Source organism: Genypterus blacodes, unplaced genomic scaffold, assembly GCF_046128005.1.
Source record: "Genypterus blacodes isolate CSIRO-AG114 ecotype Tasmania unplaced genomic scaffold, CSIRO-AGI_Gbla_v1 ptg000032l_1, whole genome shotgun sequence".
NCBI lineage: Eukaryota > Metazoa > Chordata > Actinopteri > Ophidiiformes > Ophidiidae > Genypterus > Genypterus blacodes.
Window position 1 is genome coordinate 3,057,390 of NW_027466845.1, and position 12,925 is coordinate 3,070,314.

At 43.3% G+C, this 12,925-nt stretch overlaps 1 protein-coding gene across 2 annotated transcripts in view; it reads right to left on the reverse strand.

Moving 5' to 3' along the window:
- Positions 1-8,488: 8,488 nt before the first annotated feature.
- The window catches only part of b3glcta (beta 3-glucosyltransferase a), a 49,735-nt gene continuing 45,298 nt past the window's right edge, over positions 8,489-12,925 (reverse strand). For both annotated transcript variants that reach the window (XM_076145904.1, XM_076145905.1), the window contains 4 exons: positions 11,344-11,443; positions 11,037-11,156; positions 9,729-9,873; positions 8,489-8,950 (listed from right to left, as the gene is read on the reverse strand). In XM_076145904.1, the coding sequence (XP_076002019.1) occupies positions 8,780-8,950; positions 9,729-9,873; positions 11,037-11,156; positions 11,344-11,443 (536 nt within the window). In that variant the 3' untranslated portion in view covers positions 8,489-8,779. The remainder of the gene's footprint in view (positions 8,951-9,728; positions 9,874-11,036; positions 11,157-11,343; positions 11,444-12,925) is intronic.

Consider the following 12,925-nt stretch of genomic DNA (forward strand, 5'->3'; position numbering starts at 1 on the left):
GATTATTGTTTACAGATCTAAAGGATGAAGGTCAGTGAAATCAAATTATTAACTGGGGGAAATAAATATCACCCTCAGCGTGTCCCGCCGACTCACCTCACAAGTGGATCGTTCAATCAAAGCCCTTTTATCGGGGAAAATAAATCCGGAATGCCGCCTGCAATGCAAACTAACACAGTTATACAAAACAATCGGCCACACAGAAGCGCTGATGGGGAAACAAATGCAGATGCGAGAGTTCTGAGCCAAACGTGGAGGAATCTGTCTCAGCTGTGTTGCAGTTCAATCTGTGGTTGTTACTATTATTTTGACCTATTGGTGGCGGCTCATAATCATAAAAAAGAAATCAATATTCCATGATACATTCTTTTTGGAATCCTGATTGATTCTTAAAGTCTTGCAGAAAAGGAATTAGAACGTTTATACAAAAGAGAATATCCTTCCATATTTCCTGACCCTGTGATCCGTTTTGTCCTTCACCGACTCAAAAGAGCTTCTCACTGAGTTCAAGTTCTCTTTGGCTGTTTGCCAGGTCATGTTCCATCCTTTTTCCTGAAAGAATTGGTAAAAAATACAGCTAAATTCAATGAAAAGAAAAATTACAGAAACAAATGTTGGCAAAGTTCCTCCATCTTTGTAGAAATAAGCTCTGGAAATCCAAATCTTGCGCGGGATAATGATTGAAATGAGTGCATGTCCATGAGAACTTTGATTAAATCCAAAGAAACATTGGTCCTTGCTCACGTCCAAAGCTGAGAATTTATCAATCAACTCAATCATCTATAAAAAGCACTCTATTCTTTACTCACTATTTCTGTCTGCAGGCGACTGCAATACAATAAAAATCTATTATGACTTTGGCAGCGCAATCGTGTGAGTGTATGTGTATGTGTGTGTGTGTGTGTGTGTGTGTGTGTGTGTGTGTGTGTGTGTGTGTGTGTGTGTGTGTGTGTGTGTGTAACAAGGTTATGAGCATGTTTACTATCCGCTGAACTTTCTTGCCTCTCAGTATTCTGTGGTTCAATCTGTGCAGTCAGGGGTGGTATAAACATTTTTAGAAAGTCTCTCCCAGCTCTGTGTCTAAAGAAATCCCACCCAGCTACAGCACAGAAAAGGACCTGGAGTTATAATACAACAACAGTGTGAGATGAGATTACTTCACAAAAACAAAAGTCAGGGACAAGACAGCGTGTGTTTGTGCTTCTTCTCCTCAGCGCCTGGTGAAAGCTTTAAATGTCAGGCTTGATCTCATCTTTCCCTTTGGTGGGACTTCACCAGGCCAGCAACAATAAAGATAATGTAATTCTGCAGGTAATTAAAGTGATATTAATGACCAACGGGACACTGTTGGTCCCAAAAAATGTAATTTCAGCACTGACGAGGGACGTTAAGTGAGAATGTGTCGGCGTACGTTATGAATGTTTTCTCTACAGTAGAAAAATTACACCGGCGTCTCCACAACAAGCCCTGACAGTTTAATGGCTCTAATTAAACTTCCACACGCACGCTGGAGGATTCACCCAATTATTCTCCCATATTCATCATATGGGAGAAAGAGGAAGGGAAAGTCATATTTTGTGCCCAAACAAGTCCACCTTCATGTTTCTGCCAGAGACTCCGGCTTCATTAAACTGTGGTCAGTCTAAACAATTATAGGGTTGAAACTGACCCGGCCTGAAAAACACCAGAGACGAGCCGGGCGTCGTCTCCATCATCGATTGAACAGCAGATGCCAGAGGGCAGATTCCTTTTAAAGGGAACTCAGTGGGTGCTTGATCTTTTCTCTGTCACGTCGTGGCTACAGCTGTTACTTCTGTGATGCCTCATAGTGACAGATGCAAACTCTGAACAAACGCTTCAGCGGTAAGAAGACAAGAAGAGAATCAGCATTTTCATTTTAATTTTAATCAATCCTGCTGTACCTGCTGTATGCAATATGCTCCTCACATTTGTACTACATTCTATTCTATTATCTCTGCTGTACAGCTTTGAGCTATTTGAGTTCAGCTGAATGGGCACAAATGGATCTGATGATGAATGTGTCTCTTTATTTTGGCTGATAATTGTGTTTGTTTTCCTATTTACCAGTGTGACTCTTTGGCTCTGCACAGTGAACCAAGCTGAACAGAGGTGCCACTAGAAATAAAGGGACTGGTTTAAGGACTGGAGCCTAAAAAAATACAGTATACGTACTCACTGTCAGTATAATGTGCAGACTAATATAGATAATTAAAAGTATCCGACTGTACCAACTGTATTGTACAGTCATATGTTTAAACAAGCACTTAATTTGCGATCATTTTTAAGTATATCGGTAATTTAACAAAAAGGAAGCGGGACAGATGGTGAATATGGAGCAGGTGTCTCAATTAAAGAATTTCCTCTCCGGTTAAAGCGGCTAAGCTGCTACAGGATGTTATCTGCAAAACAATTACCATATAAAACATCTCGCAAAACACACACACACACTCACTCACACACACACAAACATACACACACGCTAACGTCACGTGTCAATCAGTTGTGAAACGTTCATCTATATTCATGGCTTCTCCTTCTCTGCGTGGCACCGTCCTCAGCCTGAGCATTAACAGATTAAAGCTGCCGTACATGCTCGGTGAAAAGCCTGAAGTTAAACAGATTCAGCTGAAATTAGAAACCCAGTTTTCTTGAGTGCACTCGGATAAAAACGTTGCTCTTATTCCTCCCGTCGCCTCTCGTATAATTCCGTCAGAGAGGTTACAGGTTAGAATAATAAGTGTTGAAGAGCTTTCACACCGGTGCCGCTCACTTCAGCCGCTCTCAAAAATCTGCACATCATCATTCTATTCTTTCACTTAAATAACTTTAAGGTTTTACATAATAGCGGTAATCCAAGCTTGCAACATTTGAATATAGACGAGATTCTTCTTACACACAGTGTCTGGTCGTCGTCCTTGACCAGAGCAGAGGCCTCAGAGTTTAAGTTTAGTCCTCAGCTGCCCACTTATGCTGAAACACTTAAATGGTTCACACAGAGGAGACAGTAGTATCTATTCTACATTCTGACTGTGTATCTCTTGACTTGTGGGAGTAATTTATGTTATGTTATGTTAAAGAAGTATACTACCCACTCTGAGGTTATGGGATTAAGAAAAGGTGCTGCATACAGATTTTTGAATGTGTCTTATTAATGCTATTTGTTGGAAAGAAGCCTATACAGTAACAGAAACCTTCCTATGTGTTCTTATGGCAGTAATGAGTCTGTTTCATCCCCCGTCACCTCCACACATGCAGCAATGTAAGTGTAATGTTTGAACAGCAACTTGAACATGTTTGTCTGTTACCGACACGTGTTTACGTCCTTGGATTGCAGTAGAAGTAGACAAAGGTGCAGGAGCTAGACTGGACTGCTTTACTTCCTTCCCGCTGCTGCAAAATCATAAATAACAAACTAGATTCAGGTGTGTTGATATTAATACAAACTCCTCTCATCCTGCAGCCATGTCACATACACACACATGTGCTCTGACAGCTGCAGGGGCGAGGTGGAGGTAAAGTCTCAGATAAATAAGCGGTAACACTCCTGCACACACATAGAGCTCTGCTTGCAAAAGTTAATGGTGTTTTCTCTGAACTCGTGAACGTCAACAAAGCGGCTCCTCAGCTTCAACCCATCCCCTTTATTTCTTCACTAATGTCGTCGAAAGGCAACACCGGTCGTTAAATTCTCGTAAAATTAAATTCTCGTAAAACTCCTGTCCAATAAACGTGCAAACTCGGAATGCCATTACATCGCGTTCACGACCAGGATGTGTGCTCAGGTGTGTGATGAGCATTTGCTTTAATCTTAAACAGAAAAGGTAAGAGCATCGACTAATTCGCCGGCGTAAAGTCTTGGAGTCTGCGTCCGCACAAAGCTCCTCAAATGACCAAATAAATACCTTTGATTTGCTCAAACCTCCTTCACGCTGCAGTGAGAACCGACACAAAACCCTCCTTTCTTCCTCCGCCAATGAAACTGATTAAGTCAAAATGAGGGATGGCTGCTTGTCTCCTGCACACACACGCACACACACACACACACACACACACACACACACACACACACACACACACACACACTCACCGCATGGCTGTCTATCACTCTGCACCTCCGCTAAACAAAATTACACCTTATGTTTCTCCTAATTTGATTTCCGGAACACTAATTGAGAGGCAGACACCGGCGTGAGCGAGGCTCCTTCCTCTCCTTCCTCAACTCTCTTTAGAGAGGAAATAAGAGTCGATGATGTCTGATGAAGATGCATTCTGTGAAACCTGCAGTATTTCTCCCGCCTTAACGAGATTTCTTACATTTACTACCTTTTTGTTTGCATTGACTGTTTTCACATCCTCGCCACTCACGTCCCTGATAATTTCCCTTACAAGGGCAATAAAGCTCATTTTATTATCTTCTTTTATGATCTCTTTGGAATAAAAAAAAAGACTGGTAGACATTAAGTATTAAGAAATATTCTAATTTGTAATAGTTGCCAGACTCTGTGACAGGAAGCGATCTATCTGGCTGTTGAACGAGCTATAAAACCCGGGGCTTGCAGGACCAACAGTAAGGAGTCGGGAGCACAGCGTCTCGGCTTTCAGCACTTCTTGTCCTTGGCATGGCTTTAGTTACAAACAGTTCGGTTCAGCAGCATGTCTGCAGGAGCTCAGAACCTATGTGGTGTCATCCAATCATCTCTCTCTCTCTCTGTCTCTCTCTCTCTCTCTCTCTCTCACAGCACACTGAGCTTTATACTGACAGACGCATTCATATCATCCTTATAGGCAACAGAAATATACCCAAGGAATGAAAATCTTAAATCATCGAGTCTTGCCAGTATTCATTATCATTACGTTGTACTTCTAACAAACCATCAAAGCAAAGAGCTCTGACCTCTGCTGAGTACGCACCGCACTTTTCTCCAAGTCAGTACACCTCATTTGACTGAAAACCAATCATGTTGAAACTTCCCTCGGGGTAAAAGAAGAGTCTCCTCAGTCCTGCACATCAATATCAAACCGTTAACCTATCAGCTATCCAGACATTAGACCTGACTCATCAAACAACACGCCCGCTAATCCCTGCGTGTCGCGTCTGCGCCAGCGTCTAATTAGTGGAGGCGTGATTGCCCCGGTGCTAAGGACGGTGAGAGAGATCATTAAACATTGATGAGTTATCAATGATTCTCTCGTCCCTCGCAGACTCAGATTCTCTCTCGGTGGTGAACAGATAAATGCTTCTTCTCCACCTCTTTAACCGTCATGAGTCACACTCTCAGCTTGGTGCAAACGACTGCAATTACATTATTAGGATCCGTGAATCAGACCTGGGACTTTACTTTGCAGTCTTGCCTAAGAGTGCTGGAGTCTTTCTTGGTTCAATAAATGTCACCACGTCTCAATTAGATCTAAATTTGTCTCATCTGCAAGTCAAATGAATGGAAGCGGAGGAGAACACGGAGGTTGCGAACAGGTGACTAATCAGAGGCAGGGCACAAAGGGTCAGTGGATTGTATGAAAGTGAGGGAAATCAAACTTCACGGCCTTCACGCTCGCCTTGGCGCAACCCAATTAAAACTTTGGACCCACAAGAATGTTTCACAAGAATCTCAGTTCATAGCTCCGTTAAGAGTTCCACAGACTTCTACAGACAATCTAATCTCAGATCGAAAATCTTTCCATCAGTGTTGCGCTCCATGCTGTGACACAAAGCAGAGTGAGTGACAGTGAAGCTTCAGTTGAGTCGGCTCCTGACACTGGCAGCAGCTCTCCTCCTCTTCAGATCCCTTTTAGAAGGTCGCAAATCCTCCAACAATCGGCCATCTCCACGGCTTTCACACACTTTTATTCAAATAAGAGGTTCATGAATAAGAAAGCGGCCGTGTGAACCTTCAGATCGTCGCTTTAACAAAGGTAAAGGTGCTGGATATGACTTTGTGCCGGAGCCTCGTAATGTGATGGAGAGAGAGAGAGATCAGGGCTTTAAAAGTCACACCGGCTGAGTCTGCACACATCTAATGCTCCGGCTGCTTTAAAACACTGACCTTTTCATGTCCTTTAAGTCCTTTAACTCAACACTTTTGTAAACCTAACCTAAAATGCTCCTCACAGTGCCGGCACGTCCCCAAATGTCACCCCGCTCGCTCCTCTCCTGTAAAACTGGGAATCATCTTTCCATCAGCGAGGAACAAACAATTAATCATTCTAATATCGAAAAATCACCGTCTGACAAGAGCTGCATCTTTAATTAGAAGCTTTAAAGAACAGCTTTAATTAAAGTTTTAGGATGTGAAAGTTTGAGGCTGATTTTAAATGTCATGACATTCAAAGTAATTATTTAGTACGTACGCTAAGTACGCCGCCAAAGTCAAACTGCATTCTAATTTGTCCTTTTTTTCCAACGATAACACATTGATATTCAAATGTGTGTTTTTCCAAAAGTGCCGCCTGATAAGCCCCCAAATAGCTTTTTGCACTTTCATTCACATTTCATCATTGTTGCCTTTCCATATCTCAGTCTCCCTCCTGCAGTGACCCGCCTCACCTTGTTCTTTCAGTGCTGCCTCACTGCTGGAGCCTCTATTGTCTGCTGAGGGGAGGAGCAGACATGTGACACGTGACGCCAGCACCCGCCGGGGAGTCGGGACTCTGCTTGAAGTGTAAACCTCATGCTGTTCCACCTGGACCGTGCCCTCCTCTGCGCAGGGGCTCTGACCCACCAGTAGGAGTCTCTGTTCCAGTAACAAGGCCTCAGGTGGTTGGTGAGTCTTGAAACTTCTGCATCTAAAACATGCTGGAAAAATCGAATGAGACAGTTTCCCCCCCCGCAAAATCTTTTATCACTGTCAGAGCTTAAGAACGTGGCATTTGAGACGCTACAATGGGAGTTGAGGGCGATACTTACGGCAGGAGTGCTTGTAATTAAACATCTGCACACAGGTAAATGATGCAGCAAAGTATCTAGCCTGCGATAATCACAGACGATGATTGAAGCCAGGAGACATCACTCTCAGCTGCACAGGAACATTAGTATCTTTTTGGGGAGGAAATGCGGTGATTCAAGCCTCCTCCTCCTCCTCCTCTCCCACTGTGTTCAGCAGAAATATTGGATTACAGCCAATTTCAAAATGTGAAACTCAACACACCAGAATGCTGTCGCTGAATCACAAGGAGTCCTGTTGCTGGCATGTCGTGTGTGTGTGTGTGTGTGGACCCTACTTTGTATTACACAGAGGAGATCCCTCAGAGAAATGTGCCGTGCTGCTCATCACTTCATCTGTGCATGGCAGCAGCCCGTCCCTGCAGGAGTTTCACTTGTTTCCACCAAATAGGTTACAATTTATAGGTGTGTTTCCACATGTCATGACTTATTACACTGCTTCGAACGCTGGAGGCAGAACATTCTCTGGATTCTACTCATCCCTTTATTATGACTGTGGATTTAACTCCTCGCAACGTTCCAGCAGAAGTACATGACAGTGTGAGAGGCAGCACCGAGTATTACTGTGTTATCATTAGAAATTGTCGTTAGTTCACTGTAATTAACACCAATCTTTTGATAACTCAAGCTTTTATGAGCATTATGAAGGGGAAATTGTTTCCCCGTCTTAGAGCTGAATTAAGAATTAAAGCTGCAAATTAATTAGCATGCAGGCAAACACCGAGAAGAAAAGGCATGATTCTTCAAACGAGGCTCAAGGTCTTTGAAAGACCTTTAATAACAGTCAGTAAATCATTGAGTGTGCCAGCTAATTATCTGTCATACTTTGTGAAAGGAAAGGAGCAGAATGAATATCTGGTAATTGTCTCTATAAACTCCCATTTCTATGATGCGCCTCTTCAGGATATCAGTTTAGGTTTCACCGGTGAGTGTGTGGAATTACGTGTTTTTAATTCTGCGGTGCGAGGTCAGAGTAAACACAGGAGGGGGGGGAGGGGTTAAAGCTCCATAGGCTGCACATGTTTACAGTAATTATGAATCTCAGTGCACTTGAGAGCTTTAATGCTGCCTTTCAGCAACACACTGTATGTGTATGTGCGTGTGTGTGTGTGTGCGTGTGAGAGAGAGGATTATGGAAATGCACCCACATTGCAACAGTCCATTGGTCTTTGACTTAATTAGCTATAACAGCACAACATTAAGGGAGACTCGCACCAAAACTCAGCTCACTGGTCAAGAGAATGTTACTCTGCAAGCGAGAGCTCCTGTATGAACGTGTGTGTTACTGTAGGGGGCGCTGTGCAAAGACAGGGAACGTGACATCGGTTAATTCCTGCTGGTGACAAAGAGATGAAAAAGTAGATCACTGTTTATCTGGATGATATCAATAGAATCAATAGAGCTTTTAACGTAAACCTGAAAGCTGCACTGTAAACACTACATTGCATTTTAATGTGGAAAACCAGTGCCCCTTCAAAATAAACATCAAATCCCCACTTTGTTAAATATGAATACTTTTATGTCAAAATAGAAAGAAAGATACAGAAACTCCCGGAGAAGATCCTGATATAAATATACACACATGATATTTCCAACGTACCTCACCATGCAAATCACTGTAACATCAGTCATGAAAACACTCAGATTATGTTGTCATGGACGCAGGCCCCTGGTCCCTCTGAAGAACTGTTCAACACTCACAATACAAAAACATTTACATCGATGAGAAAGAGACAGTCTGATGCTTCACACACACACGCACACACACACACACACACACACACACACACACACACACACACACAGTTCTTACAATGACTACAGCTCTGTCTTTGCGCTCTTGTTCAGTCCATCTGAAGAAGCTTTCGACTTCAAGTCTTCCTTCAGCCATTTGTTAAAAACAGCAATGGGGTCAATGTTCCAGTGTTTATGAAAGGAGATGGGCACCTGGTGAGCCAGGAAGTCTCTGGCGTAGTCCTCTGGGCGTGCCTGAAAGGGAAGATTAAGGACAGTAATTTATATTTCAAAGCGGTCACAAGAGACTGAGCACAATATGCTGCAGAGAGCGAGCGAGTGTGTGAGAGCACCAGAGTGGAAGGTGGTGCAGGGATACGAGTGGTTATGGATGATTCTCAACCAATGGCTGTGTAAGGACTTTATAGAAGTGAAAGTTTGTCTGTTTAACTGGATGATGTTAGACGATAGATGTGCATACTGGTAAATAAATAAAGATTTAAATGAATTCAGGATTTCTACAAAGTCTGATATTTCACTCACACAAGACTTCAAGGGAACATTTTACACATTACATCATTTATCCTTCCTTTATTAAGTGAGAGTATTTATGTGTCAAACAAGCTGATTCTGCATCTGAAAAGGAAAAGATCTGAACTGCCTTGAAACTTTATTTATTATGTTTATGGTTTGGACAGGGCCTTAAAGGGACAATGATGTGTTCTCTCAGTGTGCACAGTAGTGATGCACCAAGAGAGAGTAACTAATAAATTACATACATATACAAACACAATCAAATAATAATAATAAAGTCATAAAGTAAAGTGTCAGTCGTATCAGAAAATTGAATCAAGGACATCGGAAGCCGATTACTTTTGCCAAGTTCAGCTGTGTGTGTGTGTGTGTGTGTGTGTGTGTGTGTGTGTGTGTGTGTGTGTGTTTGTATTTACTGGACCAATACGGACACCACCCACTAGTGCACTAACAGAGCAGAGAGACAGGAGGATGTGGAGTGGAAGAGTGCGATTCCAACCTGGTGGAAGAGAGGACTGTGTGTGACAGGAAGTCCGAGAGCGTTGAGGCACATCCCCAGCACCATGTCATCTGGGGCATCATTACTATAGCACTTACAGCCGCTATTCAGAAGCCGGAGCACAGCCTCCCTGCTGAACACCATCCTGCACCCACACACACACACACACAGACACACACATACACACACATATCACTCATTTTGGAAATACAACATAGAGGGCAGTGTAATTTTTCATTTTAGGAGCAGAAAGAGAGAACGGTCAGATAAACAGAAACATCTCTATATCCTCCATCTCCCCTCATTTCTATGCCGCGTCATGTTTTATTTATAACTACAGCGAAGCGGATGGCAAAGCAAAACTGGAGAATCAAGCTGAGGCGAATGCAGTGTGTGTGTGTGTGTGTGTGTGGTCTCTTTGGATCGGCTTTGGAGGCTCAGCACAACAATGATCTGACATGTTTCCAAAAAAGATGCAATTACACTGCACAGAAACAAATCTTAGTGTGCCAGTAAACGTCTCGCCTCTCAGAACCGCACTCAGAAGATACAGTAGCACTCCAGAGGTAGACTGGTAGAGGCGCTGCTGGAAGATGCCAGAGGAACTGAAATGTCCCTAAATAGTTTCTCCTTTTGAGTTTCAAAGCTTTTATTCTTATTTTATTACATGTAAAAAACATTTCTGCAATAACACGCAGGCTTTTTAGACTTCTTTACACGAAGCGACTATAAAGGGATCATCGTGCTGAGGGATGAGTCACATGACATCCAATCAAGATCACGCAAATATCATTTTATAGAATATTTTGCTCAATGAAGACATTTGTAGATAAATTGTAATTTTATTTGAGAAATGGCCGAGGGGTTGTAAAGCAGGAAATTGGCAGTTTGGGCATAAATGTCCTATATCATGTCAAAGATGACTTCAGACTTCAGGGGGTTAAGCAAAATATGGATAAGGAACAAATTTGTCCCCTTATGAACTTATAATCACTCTCTGTTGTTCCATTTGCTGCAGTTGCTGGTGTGTGTGTGTGTGGTGTCTTTGGGGCACTCAGCACGTTAGAATGTGAATCCTGATTCCTTGTCTGCTGTCACCTGCTGATGATCGGTGCTTTATATATGGCGGTGATTTATTTGGTGATTTTAATAGCATCTGTGCACATTTTCCCTGAAGGGGCAAAGCGGACTGAAACGTCTTATCTGTAAATTACAGAATACAGGTTTTTCATTACACATTTTATGGTCCCTGGGCAGCATCTGTATCTTTCATCATTATTCCCCCAGCATCTGAGCCATGAAACTCACCCTCCACCTCCAGTGATGTAGCTGTAGCCGCCTTGGCTCAGGCCGTAGCCGTATCGCTCCCCCAGACACACCGGTTCAAACGGGTCATAACAGCTCAGCAAGACCTTCAGTCTGGGGAGGCTGCGGGGGGAAGCACAGATCAAACTCATCACACACACATCATCTGACACCGCTGTCACAGGTGTGCGCGCTGACTCAAACATAAGACACTTCAGAAGCTCAATGAACTGATCTCCATACGGTGAGATCCAATCAACGCAAGCCATTAATGTGCTCAGAGACCAAATCCTGATGATGACATAAATACCTGATGAGAGTGTCATCATCCACAACAAGGAGCCACTTGGTTTGTGGGACGGCGTCGCTTAGAAATCTCTTCAGGATTGCAAAGGTTTTCCCGCAGTGGCCTGCAAACAGAGATGCGTTATCAGAACACCGGCCTGCACGACTTAATCACACACTGACCACGTGATGCAGAGTGTTTTGTAAAGATAAATGACCCCATTAGTGGACGAGGAATGCACTTGACATGAGAAGGTACTTACTTTACATGCAGACACACACACATACACACACACAAACACACCAATGCAGCTTCAAAGCAAAACTGCATTCATCATCATTCTAATGAAGCCGGTCGGCTTTAAAGAGGACATACTACGCTTATTATTATGTTCCCTCATTTGTGTAGTCCAATATAGTGTAGGAAGTTTATAATGTTCAGCACTAATGGACTTTTATAAACACAGGCAGTGATATAAACCCATAGGTGGCTGATCTGCCCCGGAAGCTTCATTTGTCATCAGTCCTCTGTGTTTTGGGAGGGAGGGCTCACAGAGAAAGTGCCGTCTTTATTCAGTGTGCACAGAGACGCGGGAGAGTTGAAGTGGATCGATGTGGGGTTCTACGTCAAGATAAGAACACGGAAACCGGTACAACACGTCTGCTCTCATAAAACAGGATGACAACAGTAAGCAGTGAAGGAAAAGTCACATTAGTATGAGAGACGTAGGGTTTCCTCCTTATAAGTAGGACTAACTCAAACATTGTCTCAACTACACTAATTGGTTGAATGTGCGTCTGTGGAATGGGAACATTCCCTCAGCAGAGATGGCACTGGTGGGATTTGAACCCAGGCGTTATTAATGACAAAGTGATGTTAATGTTTTGTTTGAATAACACAGAAACCAAATCTGCAGAGCATTTAACCACACAGAAGATAAGTGGGCAGCTTCTGTTCTGCATTTGCATCCCGCATTCATATTTCATGCGACTCTAACATGCGATTACGAGTCACAGCGAGCGAGCGAGCGAGCGAGCCGGCGGTCGCTTTTGCATTCTGCTCAAGGACGCTTCAAAAAGCAGGCGGACGGATGTCGGTGGACGCGTCGGCTTCTGCAGGGACCCGGCGGTTATCCAACTGTCTCTCAAAGTGACACCTTCTCAGACTGGCTACAGTAAAGCATTAAAAGTGAAACCTCTCCTGCGCCTTCGCCGGACTGTGGAAGATCGTGAGCTCAAAGTAAAAGTCAGACCCTGACACCTCAAAGAGATAATAAGTGGAGTTCGGCCCGATGCGACAGAAAGATCAAACTCCCACTCGGCTATGTTTGGCCTGGCCACCCCCGACTCAAAGTGCTCTGCCATCTCTTAAAAACAAACGTAGCAGGGTGGAAAAACAACACACTCTCATCGGAATCCAAATGTCTGCACGCCACCAGGACTCCGAGCTGAGACACGGAAATCCCTGGTGGCAAAGCATCGCAAAGAATGTTGAGGCCCTACTGTTTTATTTATAAGGCACCCAAGGTGTTTTTTTTTTTTCTTCCGCTCTCCAAGTATCTGACTATAGAATAAGAAAGGACACCTTGAACTGCTGACGGGAATAT